Source organism: Osmerus eperlanus, chromosome 20, assembly GCF_963692335.1.
Source record: "Osmerus eperlanus chromosome 20, fOsmEpe2.1, whole genome shotgun sequence".
Lineage (NCBI taxonomy): Eukaryota > Metazoa > Chordata > Actinopteri > Osmeriformes > Osmeridae > Osmerus > Osmerus eperlanus.
Window position 1 is genome coordinate 14,366,048 of NC_085037.1, and position 23,228 is coordinate 14,389,275.

A 23,228-nucleotide genomic window follows, 5' to 3' on the forward strand; every position below is an offset into this window, starting at 1 on the left:
TGACGGTGTACCTCCCTCTACAGTAGCAGCCAAAAGTGATCTCCCTAGAAAAGGCTACTTTGACTGGTCACAACACGCCCTTGATTACAGGTTCCCATATAATTTAAAATTACAATACTATTCAGAATAATGACAGCAATGGCAATAATAAGTAGTAGGACTAATAATTATACTAATAATACTAATAATTGTTCTATGTCATATTGTTAAGATTAACGTCCATTGGCAACATAATATTTATATGTAGTTAAACATAAGGGTGATTAGTATATATGTAATTACACAGTAATTACTCTGTTGTTGTCTACAAGCCCACACGGGTCCCTGTGAGCCAAGGTTACTGTGTGGACGGGCCATGCTACATCACACACACGCTACCACTGAACACTTCCACCTGGGACTACAGCCTTGTCACTACAAGTCTAGGAGATACTGGCGATATACTGGTTTTGGGCTCAGTGTGACTATAGGCCTCTCCAGGATGCAGGGTTAGGACAGGCTACTCTGAGACTGTGCCCCTCATTTTTAGAATGCTTTCCCAAGGCTCCATGCTTGTGTTCTAGAACCTGGGCTAGAGGTTGAGGTACTACGGCGGGTTTGGGATTGTCCTTCTGTTCCAGAACGTTGGGATTGTCCTTCTGTTCCAGAACGTTGGGGTTGTCCTTCTGTTCCAGAACGTTGGGATTGTCCTTCTGTTCCAGAACGTTGGGATTGTCCTTCTGTTCCAGAACGTTGGGATTGTCCTTCTGTTCCAGAACGTTGGGATTGTCCTTCTGTTCCAGAACGTTGGGATTGTCCTTCTGTTCCAAAACGTCTCTGAGTGTTTGTGAGTGCTGGGGTGACCCCAAGGAAAGAGAACCAGCCCTACTGTCAACAATGTTCATCAACTTTGTAGAACAACGTTTGTATGGCAACCACAATCTCCCATGGAAAGAAAAACGTGTTTCCTTCGTAAAAGGCAAGATGGCCACTAACAAACTACATTGCTAACGACACCACAAATCAATTGGGTTTAGCCATCTCCCATTATTAAATAGTTTGAAATAATAAAAAGAAAGATCAAGGAGAAAGAAAACAGTCAGTGGATGGATACCAAACTGAGGCCTGTTTACTTCTCCTAGTATCCCTCCACGGCAGTCCTGTCAGAGGGACTAGAGTTGTTCACAGTGACTCAGCTGTTTGTGCTTGATTCAAGAGGGTTGTCTCACACAACTCTGAAAAAGCTTTTCGACACAAGATCTCAAGGTGGCATTTTAAGTTCAGATGCAATGTTCACATAAATATGTGTGTGCGTGCATGTGTAAATGTGTGTGCATGTGTGAACGTGTGTGTGTACCTGTGAACGTGTGTGTGCATGTGTGAAAGTGTGTGTGTTCAATAGAAGCTAGAACAGATCTAGGTAGCGCTAGAAAAGAGTCTGTAGGCTAACGGAGGCTATCCACCAGATAAACCCAGAGCATCCCTGTTCTGGAGATACTTCATTAAACAGTTTTTCAAGTAAAGAGAATGTTAATGTATCGTTGATAGATGGACTAAATATTTCACATGGCTGTATCATGGATACGATATAAAGCATGCAACATTGAAACACCATAACAGCAGGCTTCTCTGTGTTCTTCTAACCTCCAGTATATGAAAGAGTGTGTGTGCATGTATTGGTGTGTGAGCGGGTGTGTGTGAGCGTGTGTGTGTGTGAGAGAGAGAGAGAAAGAGTATGTGGAATAAAGTGATTACATGTAAGAAGGGTTTTAGTTAATACAGTCAAATGTAAAACACAATATCAATTCTCTTGAGATAATGCACATGTCTGTATAATCTATATAATGCATAAAGCTGTATAGATCAAATGAAGCCCACACATGGTTAGGCACACAGAGTTAGTTCATAGAAGGATAAGAGAGGGAGGGGGATGAGGAAGAGAGAGAGATGGAGGGGGAGAGGAGAGAGTGGTGAGGGAGAGAGGGAGAGACAGAGAGGGCTAGGTAAGGTGTAAAGAGCGAGTGTTACCTGGCAGAGTTCTCTCTCCAGTTTGTACCCTGTGATCGTCATCAGTCTGATGAGTACACGTACAGCGTCTGAATATGCCACATAGTAGTAATATTACACGATGCTACGTATAGTTCATAATACTGTATTTCACATTATAGATTCTCTTTGTACTGTACATATATATTGTACTCTTCATCTATACTACTCTATAAATGTAAATAACGTTATAAAATATACATCTCCAATTAAAATATTTCATTTTCATTACAGTCCATTTCAAATATTTAGAAAAAAAGCCAAGTCATGCTTGTGAGATTCTGTCTCTTTTCAAAATGGAGGATTAGGGTTTATATGTTGTTGTTTTTTTCTTTTAAATTGAGCTTCACGTTTTTGCCACTGTCTCTCTGTCACAAGCAAACATACAGTTTCTTTAAAATGAAATTGTCAAAAGTATAAACTACAATGGGACGACAGTTGGATCATGCTACTGTACTATGCTTAGAGAAACATACCATACCATCTCCTTGGAGACAAAACAAGATGGAAAATGACACTCACAAACATGAGTGCACACATAAACCTCTTTTCAAGGGCAACCAACTCATCAATAATTCCATTGTTACTGCTCCTATAGTACACCATGTGAGCCACACACACACACTGTCATCCTGCTTCCTGTTTACCAGCCTTGTAGTTCTGGAGGGAGGATTCATCTTATAATATAATACATAGGCTGATAGATTGGCTGTGTCCCTATGGGGATGAACTGGAGTGGATTCCCCTGTTTGGGTCACACACTTGACAGGAGCGAGGGATAGAGGAGAGGAGAGAGGGATAGTTGACAGGAGAGAGGGTTCGAGAGGAGAGAGAGTTAGAGGAGAGGAGAAGGGAGGAGAGAGGATTAGAGGAGAGAGGAGACAGAGTTAGAGGAGAGGGATAGAGGAGGAGAAGAGAAGAGAGAGGGTTAGAGGAGAGGAGAAGGGAGGAGAGAGGATTAGAGGAGAGAGGGTTAGAGGAGAGGAAAGAGAGTTAGAGGAGAGGACAGGGTTAGAGGAGAGGAAAGAGGTGTGAAGGGAGGGGAGCAAACAAATCCTCTGCAGATGTTGTTGAGATTCCTCTAACCCTAACCCTCTAACCCTAACCCTCTCTGCTCTGATTGGGTGAATTGTTGAGTGTTACCCTGGATGATCTGGAGCTGACCAGGTGATACAGTGCGAGTTCTTAAGAATGTATATCTGTCGTATAAAAGTATACAGATACATCTTCATCTACATCTGTAACTGGCAGGGGACCAGGCAGAACCACCTCTCGTGATGCTCAGCGCCCAGCAGGAACCAGTTGGCCACATGGGGGCGCCATTGTCTCACAGTGAAAGAAGGAACCCATTCTGTAAAGTCTCAAAGCGCTTAAAAAACAGCTTTCAGCCGCCCATCCCACTCATCCACATTAAAAGGTTCAACATCAGAAATATGTTAAAAGCAAACATGACAGGATTCTGCTTATGATGCTCTCTGGCTGTCAGATCCGCAACTCTACGCTACGCTACACTCCCACTAGCACATGCCAGCTGCGTGTGAAAACACACATGCCTTCAGCCTTCAAAGAGCTTGATAGAGTCCACACACAGAGCGGTGAATGTCAGGGTTAGGAAGAGATGCTTCACTCAGAGGAGAGGTCGACAGTACATCCTTCGGTAGACAAGCACTGACTGGGGTTTCACTGCAGACTGGTTTCTGTTGTCTGAATACTGAGTCTGCATCACCTGCATCCCACAGAGGACCTGTCTGTTCCAAATGCTTTGTTTTAAAGGAAGAAGTCCCTCTCATGAAAACGTAGTCAAGGTTAATCTGGGGTCATCTGTTGTGTCTGTTTTGATGTGAATAATAGATAAATGTCTATATCGAACCGTGTTCTATCGTTCCTTTTTGAGCATTTGTTTCCTCTGCAGGAGCACCACTATGAGGAACACACACACACTCATGCCACGAGCACTAGACTCCTCCCACCAGCCTCTCCTCTCTTCCTCTACTTTGTCTGATTCAGAGTGATTAAAGTGGGGTGTCAGGTTGACTGTCTCCATGATGGTTTCTGAGGTTTGTCTCAGTGATTCATGGTGAGTACTGGAACAGCCTGGGCCGGGTGCTTCACCAGCACTGTCCAAACAGGGGGGTCAGATGTAGCAGGAACATGCAGGGCGAGAGGAAGGATGAGTCATGGAGGATGATTCTAGTAGGAAGAGGTAGTTAGGAGAAAAAGTAGGTGGACAGGGCTTAGAGAGACAGAGAGCAAGAGACTAAGAGAGAGAGAGAGACAGACAGACAGAGAACGAGAGAGACACAGAGACAGAGAGAGAGACAGACAGACAGAGAGAGAGACAGACACAAAGAGAGAGACAGAGAGAGAGAGAGAGGCCCAGTCCGTTCACAGCCTAGTCTGGGCCTCTGGGATGAAGATCTCGATGCTGTCAGCGCTCTCCGTGGCTGAGTTCTGTCTGAAGGAAGCGGCCCTCTTGGTCTGCAGCCTCCTGCGTGTATCTGCCAGGTCCAGAGACTTCTCCTTCAAGGGCAGCATCCTGGCCCCTCCCCCGGCCCCGCCCCTTGGCACCAGCAGCCCCGCCCCCACACTGTCCGCACGCAGGCTGCCTCCCACCCCACCCAGCGGTTTCTTAGGTAACGGAGGAGGTGGCTTATTGTCATCCTGTTATGCGGGCAGAGGTGCGATGATGTCATAAATGGAAAGGGGGGGGGTGATCATAATGTCATACATGGAAATGGGGGGGTGATGATGATATCATAAATGGAAAGGGGGTGAGGATGATGTCATACATGGAGAGGGGGGTGATGATGATGTCATACATGCAAAGGGGTTGATGATGTCATAAATGTAAAAGGAGGAGTGATCATTATGTAATAAATGCAAAAAAGGGAGATTATGATGTCATAAATGGAAAGGAGGGTAACAAGGCCATATGACAGGGAGGCGCGTGTTAGATTTGTATGCACACAGAGGTAAGACCACGTTATATCATTATATTTAAGATTAAAACAACACATTTCCGGACAAGGGCAGGATTGAATACGGATGAATATGGATCAAAGCATGAAAATAAATAAATAAATGAACATGACAGATGGAGAAGTGGAAGAGAAAGACCAGAGTTAGTTTTCATAGAAGGACCTGGTTGGTAACACACACAAACACGTCTACTAACTGACTGGAACTGAAATAGACGTTCCACTTCAGTGATACTGAAATGTCATTTTTTTTTTTTATTATACGATTCAATTGTTCTAAATCATATTTTTATGAACACTTTAATTTCAGTTACGATATCTATATATATAAATGTTTTTGCCCATACTGAAGTCTCATCTTTCTATACCACACACCTCTATTACGAGATCATCCCCAGTTTGAGACATGCTAACCCTATTTAAATAGTATAATAATGTAAACATTGATAAAAGAAGCAGCAAAGCTGGTTGAAGGCCTTGTATCGACCAAACATTTAGAAACAATTCCATTCAGGAGCCATTTTGTTGCTGAAACTTATCTGGAGGAGGAAAAGGAAGAAGAGGAGGAAGAGGGGGAGGAGGGCTGAGGGAGGAAGAGGAGGAAGAGGAAGAGGAGGAGGGCTGAGGGAGGAAGAGGAGGAAGAGGAGGAAGAGGAGGAGGGCTGCCACCACCCCGGCACCACTCACCTTCTTGTCAGGCAGCAGCTTCCAGCCGGAGTCCTTCAGTCTCTGGAGGTCCTGGAACTGCAGACACACGTCGTCCATGCTGAGCTGCAGCAGGTCCCAGCAGCCAGCCAGGTCCTGGGGGGATGGGGACGGGAATGTAGACGGGTCCTGGGGAGGAGGAGGAGGAGGAGTTGATTTAAATGTATTTGAAGCTTTGATTTGGATCTCTGATATACACATACACACTCACACGCACACACACACACACACACACATGCACACACACGCACATTCACTCACTCACTCACTCACACACACGCACACACACACACACACATTCACTCAGTCACTCACTCACACACACACACACACACACACACACTCACCACGCTCTGTTGGCACAGGCGGAAGAACTGTTGTACTTTCTGAGACATGAGCATCTGGGCCGCGCCCACGGCACTCCTGATCTGCTCCAGAACTACACACAGCACAGGAAGGGGACAGGAAGTAGGAAGTAACCAGGAAGTAGACAGAAATCCATCCCATCCTCCCTCCATCCCTTCCTCCCTCCATTCATCCTGCTTCAGTTCCTCCCTCCTGCTACAGTGCCTAACCCTCCCTCTCTAACCCTTTTCTCCCACTCTTCTATCCACCTGTTCTCCACCCACCTTCCTCCGGCAGCTTGTTGTCCTCCGCCTCTCGCTCCATGCTCTGGCACCATCCCTCCATCCTCTCCACCTCCGTCTGCAGCAGGCGCAGGAAGCTCACTCCCTCACGGGGGCAGGGCGAGGCGCGGGGGGAGTCGGGCAGGCTGCCAGGGCCCTCCAGGGAGGACAGGAGAGGCAGGGGGGAGTGGGCACGCGGGGGCAGGGGGGGGTGCAGGGGGGGGCAGGAGTCTGGGGAGTAGCCTCCCTGGAGGTGAAGAGGAAGAGAGGAGGAGGAGAAGATGAGAGGAGGAGGAGGAGAAGATGAGAGGAGGAGTAGGAGAGGAGGAGGAGAAGATGAGAGGAGGAGGAGGAGGAGAAGATGAGGAGGAGGAGAAGATGAGAGGAGGAGTAGGAGAGGAGGAGGAGGAAAGGAGGAGAGGAGGAGGAGAGGAGAAAGGAGATGAGAGGAGAGAGGAGATTATTGCTATAATATATGGAAGCCTACCCCCAGCCTGCTCACCTCTCGGTAGACCCCCAGCACCCCAGCACCTTGACCCCCCCAGCCCCCGCAGTCTGCTCACCTCTCGGTAGGCCCACTGGCCCTGTGTGTGCACTGTGCGCTGGTACTCTGCGTACTGGCCGGCCGACTCTGGCTCAGAGGAGTGCCTCTGGAAGGAACAGCTGAACTGAAGGCCCCTGTCCTGGGCGGGGGCCCCCAGTAGGAAGCCCCCCTCTGGGCCCAGGTCTGCCTGTACGGCCGCCGTTACACTGTTGGAACGCCGGAAACGAGCCCTCCTGGGGGGAGAGACAAGAGGAGATAGAGAGAGCATTTAGAGAGAGAGAGAGAGAGATAGAGAGCATTTAGAGAGAGAGAGAGATAGAGAGCATTTAGAGAGAGAGAGAGAGAGAGAGAGAGCATTTAGAGAGAGAGAGAGAGAGAGAGAGCATTTAGAGAGAGAGAGAGAGAGAGAGAGCATTTAGAGAGAGAGAGAGAGAGAGAGGAGATAGAGAGAGCATTTAGAGAGAGAGAGAGAGCATTTAGAGAGAGAGAGAGAGAGAGAGAGCATTTAGAGAGAGAGAGAGAGCATTTAGAGAGAGAGAGAGAGAGAGAGCATTTAGAGAGAGAGAGAGAGAGAGAGCATTTAGAGAGAGAGAGATAGAGGAGAGAGCATTTAGAGAGAGAGAGAGAGAGGAGAGAGGTTATATAAAGAGAGGAAGAGGAGAGAGGTGAGTGTTATAGAAAGAGAGAGACAGGAAAAGTTATACATGATAATCTAGATGTGTTCATTTACACTGCTAATTGAATCTGAGGGAAGCTGGATGAGGAGAGCTGGATGAGGAGAGCTGGATGAGGAGAGCTGGATGAGGGAAGCTGGATGAGGAGAGCTGGATGGAAGTGTGTGTTTGTGAGTTCACCTGATCTGTAGGTAACAGGGTGTATTATTAGGACCAAGGTTACATAATGTGTAAAAACCATGCTGTGTGTATGATTTGAGGTAGTCATGGTTACAATTATCACTTTACAGTATCAGAGTGAGAGAAAAACAGCGTAGCGCCTGGGACACACCGGCTGCGAAGTGCCTGGAAGTGCCTGGAAGCGTCACAATCGGCTACGATCAGCTGCGACTGGCTCAAGGCTGTTCACACCAGACGCGCATTTCTCCGCGCCGGTCACCAAGTCTTTCAGCTACTCTGAGCGTTCTTTTTTCACATGTAACGCTGACATGGTACATAAACATGGCATAGGCTATATTTAGGAAACGTTTTATTCCAACAGCATCCCAGCATTGATCCTTCTCTACGTTGTCCTTGTAAAAATCCCTGTGCTTTCCAACTTCGAGAATTAATTTGATGTCGTCCATCTCCTTGAATTTCTCGCTGATTTTAGAAATCGACTTGGGGGTTCTCTCTCGGTAGACTGTGTCTGCACGTGTGTGTTGCGTGCAACGCGTGACAACTCGTTTCTCTCAAACAAACACAACAACTACGGGCATGCTGGCTCAACAGATCAATCCGTTTATCTTAATTTGTTTTTATCAGGGTAACCACATGGAACGGCCGTTTGTTACCAACATTGTGTAGTTAGGTTTTATATAGAGTGAATATTGGTAAAGTACGAAGGCCTCCAAAGTAATATTTAAAAAATTATTATAAAGTCTACAACTTTACAAATGTTCACCGTAGTCTACAATTAATGTAGTAAAATCTTAATAACATGTTTTTTTATTCAAATATGTCAACTAATATGGTGTATTTCATCATCCTGCAGCCGATTTCGCAAGCGTTTCGCGAAAGAATTCAACCAGCTGCCAAAACGATCGCTGCCGGTCGCAGGCAATCGCGGCCGAAAGAAAAAAGGCGGCGCTTCCAAGCGCTTCGCAGCTAATCGCAGCCAGTGTGTCCCAGGTGTTAGAGAGAGAAATAGAGCGAGAGCCTGGGTATATTACATTTACATTTTACATTTAGTCATTTAGCAGACGCTCTTATCCAGAGTGACTTACAGTAAGTACAGGGACATTCCCCCGAGGCAAGTAGGGTGAAGTGCCTTGCCCAAGGACACAACGTCATTTGGCAGAGCCGGGGATCGAACCAGAAACCTTCTGATTACTAGCCCGATTCCTTAACCGCTCAGCCACCTGACTCCATATTATGATGATGACTGACTCGGATGATGGTGTGTTAGGAGTACTATGATGATTATGGTGATGAGGGTGAGGATGATGGTGAGGGTGAGGATAGTGAGGGTGAGGATGGTGAGGATGATGATGGTGAGTACCTCTTGTCATCCTCCACCTGCACCCCTACAGAGTGGACGTCTCTCAGGCCCTCAGCCTCCGAATCTGACAGGGTCTCTGAGCTGTCCACCTTACACACACACACACCTGTTAGACGGACTGTACAGTTAAAATTGTACAACCCTCCATCCCCCTTCCCCCTCCCCCTCAACCGCCCTCCCTCGCCCCCCCCCCCCCCCCTCACCCCCCCCTCACCTGCACAGCAATTGACGGCCTCCACCTGTGTCCTCTCCCGTCCTCCTGCCCCACCCCTCCTCCTCCAGACCTGCACAGGGCCACGCTGTTCTGGGGGAGGGACGCCTTCCCCAGGCTGCCACCAGCCCTTCCCCCCCTGCCCCCCGGCCCCTCCAGCAGGCTGTCAGCTGAGCCGCTGTGCCTGTTCCTCATGGTCCCCCCCGCCCGCGTAGGGCACCAGCTCCCTGGACCCCCCCTCCAGGCTCTCTGCTGAGTTGCTGTGTAGCCGGCCGTGTCCCCCGCGTGGAGCGGTACCTGTGTAGTAACCCCCTCCGGCCCTGGACGTCCGCCCGGAGGAGGGGCCCTCGGAGCCCCCCAGGTCCACCGAGTTGCTGTGCTGCCGGGGGTGTCTGGGCCCCGAGCCCTGGGGGGCCTGTGGGGGCTGGGAGGGTGGGGCTGGCCTGTGCTCTGGAAGTAGGCATCCTGGGTGGACTCTGTGGAGCTCTGAGCATGCACAGAGAGGGAGGACTTGGACATGCGCGGGGGGAGGGGGGGAGGGGGGCCACCCTTTCGGCTGGGGAAGACTGGAGAGGGGAGAGGCAGGGGAGAGGAGAGGGGAGGCAAGACACAATTTTGAATTTCAACCAATGGCAGGTCGGAAAACTTTATGGACAGCAAGTCAACATGTAACAGAGGAGGGAGTCTTACTGTAGGACAGAGCTGGAAGGAAGGAGATGGAGAAAGAGGGATGGACATGGAGAGATAGAGATAAAGAGATAAAGTCATTATTAAGAAGAGCAAATCTTAGTTTTTCAGCATACCAACATCCTCAATTTCAGAGATAGAGGCTGTATGGTTTGTTTTGTTGGTTTCATTTTCAGAGAAGAAAGGGAGAGAGAGGGAGAGAGAGGGAGGGAGGGAGAGGGAGAAAGAGGAGGGACACAGATGCAATGACTGTCAGGGTACTCTCCTTAGAGCTAACTTTACTCATTTTTTAAGACGATAAAGCAATTTCCTGAGAGGAATATTAAACCGAAGAGCATGCAGACTGTAAATATACCCTTTTCCTCTCTCTCTCTCTCTCTCTCTCTCTCTCTCTCTCTCTCTCTCTCTCTCTCTCTCTCTCTCCTCTCTTCTCTCTCTCTCTCTCTCTCTCTCTCTCTCTCTCTCTCTCTCTCTCTCTCTCTCTCTCTCTCTCTCTCTCTCTCTCTCTCTCTCTCTCTCTCTCTCTCTCTCTCTCTCTCTCTCTCACACTCTCTCCTCTCTCTCTTCTTGGTTCTTTATTTTCAACCCGCCTGTCTCCAAGACGTGATGAGCCTCCAGGAAGACAAGCTCCCTGCAGTGAATGTGTGCATGTGTGTGTGTGTGCACATGTTTTTTTGTGTGTGCGTGTGTTTGTGCATGTTTGTATGTGTGCGTGTGTGTGTGTGTATATGACACTTCTCACAGGCTTTAATACATCTCAGGGGGATTTGCAGGTCTAAGCCAGGAAATATTAGCCCTCTAAAGCACCAACTATCGTACTGTAGAACACACACACCGTGGACAGGATCTGTCTGAGAGAGAGGGAGGGAGGAAAGATAACAGGGATTGAAGGAGGGAGTGGATAAGAGAGGTGAAAGGTAGAGACCAGGAGGAGAAGAAAAGTGAAAGGGGATGGAGAGAGGGAGAGGAGGATGAGAGGGAGATGAAGGGAGGGGAGAGGAGGAGAGAGGGAGATGAAGGGAGGAGAGAGGGGGATGAAGGGAGGAGAGAGGGGGAGAGAGGGGGATGAAGGGAGGCGAGAGGAGGAGAGAGGGGGATGAAGGGAGGGGAGAGGAGGAGAGGAGGGGGATGAAGGGAGGGGAGAGGGGGAGAGAGTGGGATGAAGGGAGGGGAGAGGAGGAGAGAGGGGGATGAAGGGAGGGAGGAGAGGGGGGATGAAGGGAGGGGAGAGGAGGAGAGAGAGGATGGAAGGGAGGGAGAGGAGGATAGAGATGGATGAACTCACCAGCTCCGCTCTTTAAGCTTCCCTGAGGACCCGACATGGAGAAGACAGACAGGCAGTCGTCGTCTTGGGAACAGCCGGCCTGGATGGCGCGGACGTAACTATGGCTACGGGTGCGGAAGGATCCGGGCAGGTCAAGGGCCTCCACAGCAGGAGACTCCGCCCCCCCAAACATACTCTCACACACCACCTCAAACTGCCGGTTCAGACTGGCCCCGAACTGGACACACAGAGCACAGGGTCACACACACATGGTCTGTCTGTCTGTCTCTCACACACATGCTCTGTCTGTCTGTCTGTCTGTCTGTCTGTCTCTCACACACATGCTCTGTCTGTCTGTCTGTCTGTCTCTCACACACATGCTCTGTCACACAGTGCTGTAGGTGAGGGGTGCTACCTGTGAGCTGGTGAGAGAGCGAGTGTAGCTACGAGATCGACCGTGGCTCTTTGGGTGGGAGTCTGTACACTGCTGACAGGAGGACCTGGAAACACACACTGCTGCTTTACACTCACAAACACTGATATGAGATGATCTGCTTGAAAAGATGTGTGGATGTGCTTGTGTGTGGATGCTATTGTATGTGTGTATGCATGTGTGTGTATGTGAGAGTGTATGTATGTGTGTGTGCGTGTGTGAGTACTGAGCCCTACTTGGGGGTGCAGGACCTCTGGTCCATGCTGACGGACCTCCTGAAGGCGTCTCTCTGGGCAAGGGCGGAGGTCCGGGGGGAGGCCGGGGGAGGGCTGGGGTCTGGGGGGAGGCCGGGGGGAGGGCTGGGGTCTGGGGGGAGGCCTGGGGGCTGTCCTCTCCGCTGTCTTCGTCCCCCATCGCCTTGATGTAGCTGCCACTCCTCATCCTCCTGCAGGGGATCTCCCCTGGGAGCACTCCCCACTCACCTGAGGGAACCTGACACACACACACACACACACACACACAGGTAGACACACACACACACAGGTAGACACACACACACAGGTAGACACACACACACACACACAGGTAGACACACACACACAGGTAGACACACACACACACACACACACACACAGGTAGACACACACACACAGGTAGACACACACACACAGGTAGACACACACACACACACACACACACACACACACAGGTAGACACACACACACAGGTAGACACACACACACACAGGTAGACACACACACACACAGGTAGACACACACACACAGGTAGACACACACACACACACAGGTAGACACACACACACAGGTAGACACACACAGGTAGACACACACACACACAGGTAAACACACAGACACAGGTAGATACAAACACACACATATAGATACACACAGATACACACACATGAGAATGCACACACACGCATAGACACACACATACATACATAACATGGGAGTGTCATTACTGTAATAAATCTTGTTTTCATAGTATGATGCATACAGGTTAATCACCTAACTAACCCAACATCACAGGTTAGTACAGGCTGGTAAACACCTAACTAACCCAACATCACAGGTTAGTACAGGCTGGTAAACACCTAACTAACCCAACATCACAGGTTAGTACAGGCTGGTAAACACCTAACTAACCCAACATCACAGGTTAGTACAGGCTGGTAAACACCAGGCAGATGTACTTGATGTCTTTTGCTGTTGCATCATCCAGAGGTTGTGTTATGAGGAAACTGCTTCGTGTTGACAACATGTGGAAACCCTCTACAGCGTGAGGTGTGGTGCCCTCAGAAGGAGGAGGGTCAGACCCTGACCCCTGACCCTTTAATCTGACCCCTGACCCTTCAACCTGACCCTTCAACCTGACCCTGACCCTTTAATCTGACCCCTGAGCCTTCTGCCTGACCCTTGCCCTGACCCTTTAATATGACCCCTGACCCTTTACCTTGACCCTTTAATCTGACCCTAACCTCTGCCCCTGTTGTGCTTAGACTGTATGCGGCTCACCTCAGTGGTTACCACAACACACACACACACACACAGACAGACAGCTATCTGGATGTGCATGCACATGCACACATGCAGCATACATTAAGGAACACAAACTTGCACACACACACATGCTGCACCAGAGAGCAGTAATGAGGATGGGTAGAAACAGAGGTGAAGACTTACAGAGAGAGAGAAACTCTGACAACTAGAAAAACACTGATACAGAGAGAGAGGGAGAGAGAGAGAGGTAGAGAAGGAGGGAGAGGGAGGGAGAGAGGGAAGGAGTGAGGGAGAAGGAGGGAGAAATGGAGAGAGATAGAGAAGGAGAGAGAGAGAGAGAGAGAGAGAGAGAGCGAGAGAGAGAGAGAGAGGGAGCGAGCGAGCGAGAGGGAGAGAGAGAGAAAAAGAGGGATAGAGAGGAAGAGAGAGAGGAAGAGAGAGAGAGAGAGAGAGAGAGAGAGAGAGAGAGAGAGAGAGGGGTAAGCAGACAGAAACCAAAAAGAGACAGACATATTTTCATCAGTATATTTGTGTGTGCGTGTGTTCTTGTGTGTGTGTGAGTGCCTGTGCATGTGTGAGTCACTCATGCACACACATTAACACACACTCATGCACACACATTAACACACACACGTGCACACACACGTGCACACATGTTAGTCCTGGGTGCATGGCTTTGTCCAGCCAAGTGTGTTTTTAAAGGTTCATCACTTTAAAGAGATGATTCCGTTTAATCTCTCTAGCTCCAACCCCCTCCCCCTCAGCTAGGGGTTACTATCTCACTATCCTACTTCCTCATATCCCTTTTTTTCCCAGAGAAGAAAGGAGATATAGGAGGAGGGCAGGAGGGAGAGATAGAGAGGAAAGGAGATATAGGAGGAGGACAGGAGGGAGAGACAGAGAGGAAAGGAGATATAGGAGGAGGGCAGGAGAGAGAGATAGAGAGGAAAGGAGATATAGGAGGAGGACAGGAGGGAGAGACAGAGAGGAAAGGAGATATAGGAGGAGGACAGGAGGGAGAGGCAGAGAGGAAAGGAGATATAGGAGGAGGGCAGGAGAGAGAGATAGAGAGGAAAGGAGATATAGGAGGAGGACAGGAGGGAGAGACAGAGAGGAAAGGAGATATAGGAGGAGGACAGGAGGGAGAGGCAGAGAGGAAAGGAGATATAGGAGGAGGACAGGAGGGAGAGACAGAGAGGAAAGGAGATATAGGAGGAGGGTCAGGAGGTCAGGAGGAGTGGAGGGTGGTCAGAGACCACCCTCCCCTCCTCCTATCAGAAACCACCATCCCCTCCTCCACAGCTGAGGTCCTGATGAGAGCTCCTGTCGCTCCCTCCTGTTACTGTAGAAACACAGCCGGCATGGTGGAGCACCGTGTGTGTGTGTGAGTTTGACTGAGTTTCTGTGTGTGAATGTGTGTGAGTGGGTGTGTGTGTGTATGTGTGTGAATGTGTGAATGTGTGTGAGTTTGTGTGTGCGGTACAAAGACATTGACAGTAGATGTGTTCAAATGACTAGAAGCAATTGAGGCAAGGTGAGAAAAGAGAGAGACAGAGAGGAAAGGAGATATAAGAGGAGGGCAGGAGGGAGAGACAGAGATTCACCACAGTGTTGGCTTTCTGTCCTCCACCTCTCAGAGCTGTTAGTTTAAACACTCAGCATCCCCTCTCATCCCCTCATCCCCTCTCATCCCCTTATCCCCTTATCCTCTCATCCCCTCATCCTCTCATCCACTCATCCCTTCATCCCCTCATCCCTTCATCCCCTCTCATCTCCTCATCCTCTTATCCCTTAATCCCCTCTCATCCTTTCATCTTCTCATTCTCTCATCCCTTCATCCTCTCTCATCCCCTACTCCTATCAGAAACCACCCTCCTCCTGTCAGAGACCACCCTCCCCTCCTCCTATCAGACACCACCCTCCCCTCCTCCTATCAGAGACCACCCTCCCCTCCTCCTATCAGAGGCCACCCTCCCCTCCTATCAGAGACCACCCTCCCCTCCTCCTATCAGAGACCACCCTCCCCTCCTATCAGAGACCACCCTCCCCTCCTCCTATCAGAGACCACCCTCCCCTCCTCCTATCAGAGACCACCCTCCTCCTATCAGAGAAGACCCTCCCCTCCTCCTATCAGAGAAGACCCTCCCCTCCTCCTATCAGAGTCCACCCTCCCCTCCTATCAGAGACCACCCTCCCCTCCTCCTATCAGAAACCACCATCCCCTCCTCCACAGCTGAGGTCCTGATGAGAGCTCCTGTCGCTCCCTCCTGTTACTGTAGAAACACAGCCGGCATGGTGGAGCACCGTGTGTGTGTGTGAGTTTGACTGAGTTTCTGTGTGTGAATGTGTGTGAGTGGGTGTGTGTGTGTATGTGTGTGAATGTGTGAATGTGTGTGAGTTTGTGTGTGCGGTACAAAGACATTGACAGTAGATGTGTTCAAATGACTAGAAGCAATTGAGGCAAGGTGAGAAAAGAGAGAGACTAAGAGAGAATGGAAGAGATTGAAAGACTGTGAGTTTAATAACCAGTATGCATGTGTGTGTGTGCGCGCATATGCGTGTGTAAATGTGTGTGTGTGTGAGTACGTGTGTGTATGAGAGTGTTTGTGTGCATGTAAGTGTGTGTCTCAGCTGTGTGTTCATCACTCATCCCAACAGTACTGTTGTACTCTGTTGTTCTCAGTCTGGACCCTCACTGTCACACACACACACACCTGCAGGTAGTGGAAGTTCCTCTCCTTCATCTTGTTGTCCATGGGAACCAGAGCCCCGCCCCTAGTGAAGGGGTACACCTCCCGAGCCTGGCTGACTGTCATAGCTGACCAGGTGCTCCTCTTCAGGGAGGCTCCACCCCCCTCGCCTCCCGCCAGCATCATGCTGGTGCACGCCATGCACTCCCCCTGAGCAGGAGCAGGCAGGGCCCCCTGCCCCCCTCCTCCTCCCCCCCCCTCCCCCCCCCTCCCCTGGGCTTCTTCAGTGTCAGCTCCTGAATGGCTGAGTCCAGGCTCTCGTGGCCTGCCAGGTAGCCCCGCCCCCCCCTGGGACCGCCCCCAGTAACCAAGAAGCTGCTGTCGCTGTCCAGGTTGTCGTCAGAGCTCCACCACCCCGCTGTCCTGCTGCGGTGCCGCCGGCCAGACTCGTGCCGGGAGTCTCCGCTCCTGCTGCGCTCGCGGGACTTGCATCGCCGGGCGGAGCGTGACTGGTGGCCAGGGCCTCCCCCCTCCTCCCCCCCCACTGCGGTGCCCCCCCCGGTACTCCCCTCCTCCACGCGTGCCATTGTGCTCCCGCTTGGACGGCGCCTCCAGTGAATGGGACTTTGCGAAGAGTCGCTGGACAGAGTGGACAAGGTGGCGGATGCGAGAGGGGCTCTCACTGCGCTGCTCCCCGCTGGCCGAGCGCTGGTACTGCAGAGTGTGGAAGCCGTCCGACTGGAAGGGGAGCTGTTTCTCAAACTGTTCCAACAGGCCGGGGGGGATCCGGTGCACCTTCCCCCCCGGACCCACCACCGTGGTCAGGCACTCCTCGCATGAGTCGTACCCCTGCAGGGGGGGGTGCTGGCTGGGATGAGAGCGCGGAAAGGTCCCCCCCCCAGAGTGGCCATGGTGCCTCTTCAGGGCCAGGGGCTCCAGGGGCCCCCCAGGGGGGTAGTACGACTGGTCTTGGTAGTGTTCAGAGGGGTGGTGGTGATGGTAGTCCCTGCCCACCCTGGGCTCGCCGTCCTCGGGCATGCAGTGGCAGGGCCCTCCCCCAGAGGAGTGTTGGGACAGGCTGCGGCTGGGGTGGCTCCTCATGGGGGCGTGGTGGGCCGGCCGGGCCGACAGGGGGCGCTGTGGGCGCGACAGGGCTGCGCCAGTCTCACCTGAAAGCAGGGAAGAAGAAACCAGTGGTTAGAAAATCATAGACATAATAAAGAGTAGACGCCGCATCAACCGCTACTGCCTACTGGCGCTGACGAGCCGTGGGGCCGCCATCTTGGAACGGGCACCCGCTCCACTCAGTGTAATCTGTTTAGCTGGGAAAATGAGCTGTCAGCGCATTTTATTAATCATAACCAAACTGAATTTCACGTGGTTTGCTTTGCTGCAAAGGTCATACATGTAGCTATGATACAGGACATGGTTATTCTTTTGACAAAATACAACCAATAGTATGGTAATGTTAACTCCTACTTGTGAAAAGTAATCCCCCGAGCCCTGTTTGCGATTGTCTGCCGATTTGAGCAGGAATATGCTGCACAGTGCTGGCATCTTGTTTATTCTGATGCTAAGCAACTAGGAATTTGCCCTGTCCAAGATGGCGGCCGCATTTCTCGCGCCCAGCAGCCAGTGTGGCGTCGACTCTTTATTATGTCTACGGTTAGAATGCCTACTGACTTCAGAAAGCAGGAATATGTGTTTGTGAGTGTGTGTGTGTGTGTGTGTGTGTGTGTGTGTGTGTGAGAGTGAATGAGACAGAGAGAAGAGAGAAAGATACACACAGACACTGAAAAGGAATTAACCTATAAAAGTAATAACTCCAGAGAACCCAAATTTCAAACTTTACACATTTGTGTTTGAAAACAGCTCCAATCTGCAGGCTGGTGAGAATCCTTCAATCCTTGTTTTAACATTCTAGTGAGGACTGACAATTCACTCCCTTTGTAATGGGTTAGAAACACTAACCCTACTAAACACTAACCCTAACTAACCCTAACCCTAGTGAGGACTGACAATTCACTCCCTTTCAATACCTAACCCTGGACGACAATCCTGGACCACAACCTTAACCCAACCCATCAGCTCACAACCATCAAAACCACATTAACCATCCCATCAAATGACTGCAAGTACATGGAGAAGGCAACAACACGCTCACCCAATCTCAAACAGCATCGACTGAAATGTTCTGAATTGTGAAATCCAGCAGGTTCTGATATTGACAGAGATTAAATGCCACTGAATGTTCTGATGATTTCAGACCACCTAGCTGTGTAGAGCAACAAGGATCCAGAATCCATCACACATAACCCTAACCCATCCTTCATATCTATACTGCAAGGAGATGAGGAGAGGAAAGGAGAGAGAGACAGAGAGAGAGAGAGGGAGGAAGGGGAGAGAGAAAGAGAGAGAGAGAGAAGGAGGAGGGGGAGAGAGAAAGAGAGAGAGGGGGAGAGAGAAAGAGAGACAGAGAGAGAGAGGGAGGAGGGGGAAAGAGAGACAGAGAGAGAGAGGGAGGAGGGGGAAAGAGAGACAGAGAGAGAGGACAGATGTTGAGATAATGTTCTGTTTTCCTTGATTGGCTGAATAAGAGCTTCCACATAGGAAGAGCTAGAGATCCAGCCGTGTCATTGGTGTAGCCGTGACAACAAGCTTTTCTGAATGAGATCCATAAGGAGGCCACAAGCTGGAAGGGCTGAGTGTGTGTGTGTGCCTTGGTGTGTGTGTGTGTGTGTGTGTAAACCAATACTTCATATGCAACATGCTGCTGGGTGTCTTGAGAGTGTGTGTGATTTGCTTGTTTATGTGTGTTATGTGTATGTATGACTTACTCATGTTACTCACACACCTCTCCTCACACACACCTTACACATACCTCACACACACACACACCTCACCTCATACACACACCTTGAGGAAAGAATACGGCACAATACAATGTGTAAGAGTAAGGGTATGTAGCGTGTTGAATCTCTCTTTGTGCAATAACATTCTTATTCTCCACATCTCTCCCTCCTTCTCTCTCTCTCTCTCTCTCTCTCTCTCTCTCTCTCTCTCTATCTATCTATCTATCTCTCCCTCCTTCTCTCCCTCTCTGTATCTCTCCCCCTCTCCCTCCTTCTCTCCCTCTCTGTATCTCTCTCTCTCTCTCTCTCTCTCTCTCTCTCTCTCTCTCTCTCTCTCTCTCTCTCTCTCTCTCTCTCTCCCTCTCTCTCTCTCTCTCTCTCTCTCTCTCTCTCTCTCTCTCTCTCTCTCTCTCTCTCTCTCTCTCTCTCTCTCTCTCTCTCTCTCTCTCTCTCTCTCTCTCTCTCTCTCTCTCTCTCTCTCTCTCTCTCTCTCTCTCTCTCTCTCTCTCTCTCTCTCTCTCTGTATCTCTCCCTCTGTATCTCTCGCTCCTTCTTTCACCCTCTCCCTCCTTCCCTCTCTTGAATATCTCTACCTCTTTGTATCTCTCCCCCTCTCCTTCCTTCTCTCCCTCTCTGTATCTCTCTCCTCCTCTCCCATTTTCCCTCCTTCTATCACCCTCTTTCTCTGTATTTCTCCCTCTTTCTCTCCCTCCTTCTTTCCCTCCCCCTCTCTCTGTATCTCTCCCTCTCTTAGTCTGCTCTTGACCTACTTCCTTCAATCCTCCAGTCAGTTTCCGTGGAGCCTGTGTCTCATTCTGCTTGTCTCTGCTTGTACACACCAGGGCTTGAAATGAACTTTTTTTACTTGGTGGTACTGGTGCTCCCAATTTTGAAAATGTTGGAGCACCCACCGAATATCAAGGTAGCCTGGTCCTAACCAGACTCTCGTACATTTCATTTGTACAGAGAGTCTGAGCTCGCTCCATTGACAAGCGTTAACTTCCTTGAAGGCGGGTACTCTGTTGAAGTATAAAACTATTGGATCTGCCCAGAGCCACTCTGGATCTGCCATAACCAATCGCTAGCGTTCGCCTTAGCCAACTCCTTCATGACTACATTTACATTTAGTCATTTAGCAGACGCTCTTATCCAGAGTGACTTACAGTAAGTACAGGGACATTCCCCCGAGGCAAGTAGGGTGAAGTGCCTTGCCCAAGGACACAACGTCATTTTGCACGGCCGGGAATCGAACCGGCGACCTTCTGATTACTAGCCCGATTTCCTAACCGCTCAGCCACCTGACTCCCTAACGGACTAACGGAGCTAGCTGGAAAATCAAACAAACCCCGTGGGGATCAAAGATTGTTCTTGCTCCGGCTTTAACTTCTAAATATTCGGCAGCGTTGCCACAACTGACCGAATGGCTTCGCTCGCATCTTTCTCCGCCGTCATTACGGAACTATGCATGAGACTTGAGAACCCTGGATTTATTTTGACCGCTAGTTAGTGAGTGACAAGGAGGTTAAAAATATATGAAATATAAAATCTGCATTAAAGATCAATCAATCGATCGAGTGTTTTGTACGAAATAAAACAGGTTACACCATAACGATTATTTGCACCCCCACAAATGCTCTCAAATATATTTTGAGTACATACAATGTCGGGAGCATATGCAACAAAAAAGCAATTTCAAGTCTTGCATGCACACAGACATACACACACACAGATACATACACACACACACACACAGATACACACATGATTGATCCACTCAGCCAATGACTGAGCTCTGACCCTCAGAGATGATCTGACGGAACAGTTAACCGTTAACACCTTTACACCACTAACATCTCAACACCCTAACACCTTTACACTGCAAACATCTTTACACTGCTAACATCACTACACCGCTAACATCTCAACACCCCAAACATCTCTACACCGCTAACATCTCTACACCGCTAACATCTCTACACCGCTAACATCACCACACCGCTAACATCACTACACCACCAACATCTCTACACCGCTAACACCTCTACACCGCTAACATCTCTACACCACTAACATCACTACACCGCTAACAACTCTACACCGCTAACACCTCTACACCTCTAACATCTCTACACCGCTAACATCACCACACCGCTAACATCTCTACACCGCTAACATCACCACACCGCTAACATCTCTACACCGCTAACACCACCACACCGCTAACATCACCACACCGCTAACATCTCTACACCACTAACATCACCACACCGCTAACATCTCTACACCGCTAACATCACCACACCGCTAACATCTCTACACCGCTAACATCACCACACCGCTAACATCTCAACACCGCTAACACCTTTACACTGCAAACATCACTACACCGCTAACATCACCACACCGCTAACATCACCACACCACTAACACCTCTACACCGCTAACACCTCTACACCGCTAACACCTCTACACCACTAACCCCTCTACACTGAAGAGCTAACATCAAGATAACAGTGAATGGATTTGAGGAGACTACGTTAATGGCTAAACTAATGCCACTAATAGTGAACACTGGCCCTTTGTAATAGTCTTTTCCGGACAATGTAGATTAGACAATGTACAGACATCATTCAGAGAACACCACCACTGTCTGGCCTGTGCAGATTTCAACAGTTCCTCATTGTGAAAGCAGATCCATTGTGTTTCTCTGAAACTGCTGCATGGTGGTTTACAGCAGGAGAATGTTAACTTGTTCACACAGCACCTCGTGGAGCAACAATGGGAACATTCAATCAGACACACATCCACTGCAGCCCCATTCAGGAGGGTTAAAGATGTCTCACTCAGGAAGTGGAGCTATTCAGCTCAGCTACAACAAATGTTGATAAAGGAATACATGTTGTGTCACATTCAGCTGGTAAATGTGGGATATTTATTCATTATGGACTTTTTGACCTGTTTTAGAGCATCAGAAATATTCACCATTCTAGAAGAAACATATTTAATCAATAGCCATAGATAATATGTAAAGAGACAAGCAGAGAGACAGGCAGAGAGACAGACAGGCAGTGACACAGGCAGAGAGACACTGAGACAGGCAGAGACAGAGTGAGACAGGCAGAGACAGAGTGAGACAGGCCTCCACCCCTCCCCGCCCCACCTCTCCTGTAGGTTCCTACAGAATACCACCTAGGACATTCCATTACTCACAAAGCACTGTAGAACACACACACAGCACTGTAGAACACTCACACAACACTGTAGAACACACACACAGCACTGTAGAACACTCACACAGCACTGTAGAACACACACACAGCACTGTAGAACACTCACACAGCACTGTAGAACACATTCAAAGATATGGAGACAGAAACAGAGAAAAAGGGATAGAAAGAAAGAGAGGGAGAGGGCAAGAGGGAGAGAGAGGGGGAAAGAGTGAGAGTGAGAGAGAGAAAGAGGGGGAGAGGGAGAGAGAAAGGGAGAGAGAAAGGGAGTGAGGGCAAGAGGGATAGGGCAAGAGGGAGAGAGAGGGATAGAAGAAGGAGCTGTCTGAATAGGAGTTTCATGCTGACTCTAAGTTTGCACAATGCTAAACTGCTCTTAGGTAGTATTTATGTTGCATTTTCGTGTATTTTGGATGAGGTCTTTATTGTTTCCTTGCTCTGTGTAGAGGGCCTTAGAGGTACTAAACACACACGCACGCACACACACACACACACAAACTCTTGAGTGTTGCTAGGTTACTGCATGAACTAGGTTACAACATCTAGAGCAGATTTGCATAATGAGTTTCCATGACATCCTGATAACGGTCGATCTAAACTGCCGGGTCAGATTAATACATATGATCAGCCTCCACATCAGAATCAGAATCAGGTTTATTCTCCATGTATGTTATACTAACACGGACCCTAACCCTTACTGTGGCAGGGAGGTGCAAAACACTAAACATATACAAATCTTAAATTAAGTAAAAGTACAAAAGTTTAACTATTTCTAAGAACTAAACAATCTAAGAATACAACAATTTAAATATACAATAAAATATATATAAAAATAAGAATAGAATGAGCAGCGTGAATGGTCAACATAGTGCAATCGGATACTGAGATAAAGTGGCTTATGCATACTGTAATTGCCATTAGATGGACTTATAATAGTTAAATAAGTGAATGAATGTCAATGGGAGTCCTTGGCCTTGTTGAAGAGGCCAGTAACAGATGGAAAGAAACTGTTCTTATGTCGTGAGGTTTTGGTCCTGATGGACCGCAGCCTTCTGCCAGAGGGGAGTAGCTGGAACAGGGAGTGACCAGGGTGGGAGGGGTCGGCCACAATCTTCCTCGCACACCTCAGGGTCCTCGAGGTGTGCAGGTCCTCGAGGGTAGGCAGATTGCAGCCGATCACCTTCTCAGCAGTGCGGATGATACGCTGCAGTCTGCTCTTGACCTTGGCAGTGGCAGCAGCGTACCAGATGGT

General features: G+C 49.3%; 1 protein-coding gene across 1 annotated transcript in view; it reads right to left on the reverse strand.

The window, feature by feature from the left end:
- Window positions 1-3,824: 3,824 nt before the first annotated feature.
- The window catches only part of dlgap3 (discs, large (Drosophila) homolog-associated protein 3), a 29,282-nt gene continuing 9,878 nt past the window's right edge, over window positions 3,825-23,228 (reverse strand). The window contains 16 exon segments of the mRNA XM_062446012.1: window positions 3,825-4,686; window positions 5,691-5,837; window positions 6,056-6,147; window positions 6,338-6,581; window positions 6,898-7,111; window positions 9,093-9,181; window positions 9,307-9,499; window positions 9,501-9,721; window positions 9,724-9,869; window positions 11,276-11,492; window positions 11,670-11,754; window positions 11,924-12,023; window positions 12,074-12,179; window positions 15,922-16,158; window positions 16,161-16,439; window positions 16,441-17,066. Coding sequence (XP_062301996.1) covers window positions 4,411-4,686; window positions 5,691-5,837; window positions 6,056-6,147; window positions 6,338-6,581; window positions 6,898-7,111; window positions 9,093-9,181; window positions 9,307-9,499; window positions 9,501-9,721; window positions 9,724-9,869; window positions 11,276-11,492; window positions 11,670-11,754; window positions 11,924-12,023; window positions 12,074-12,179; window positions 15,922-16,158; window positions 16,161-16,439; window positions 16,441-16,998 — 3,204 coding nt within the window. The 5' untranslated portion in view covers window positions 16,999-17,066 and the 3' untranslated portion in view covers window positions 3,825-4,410.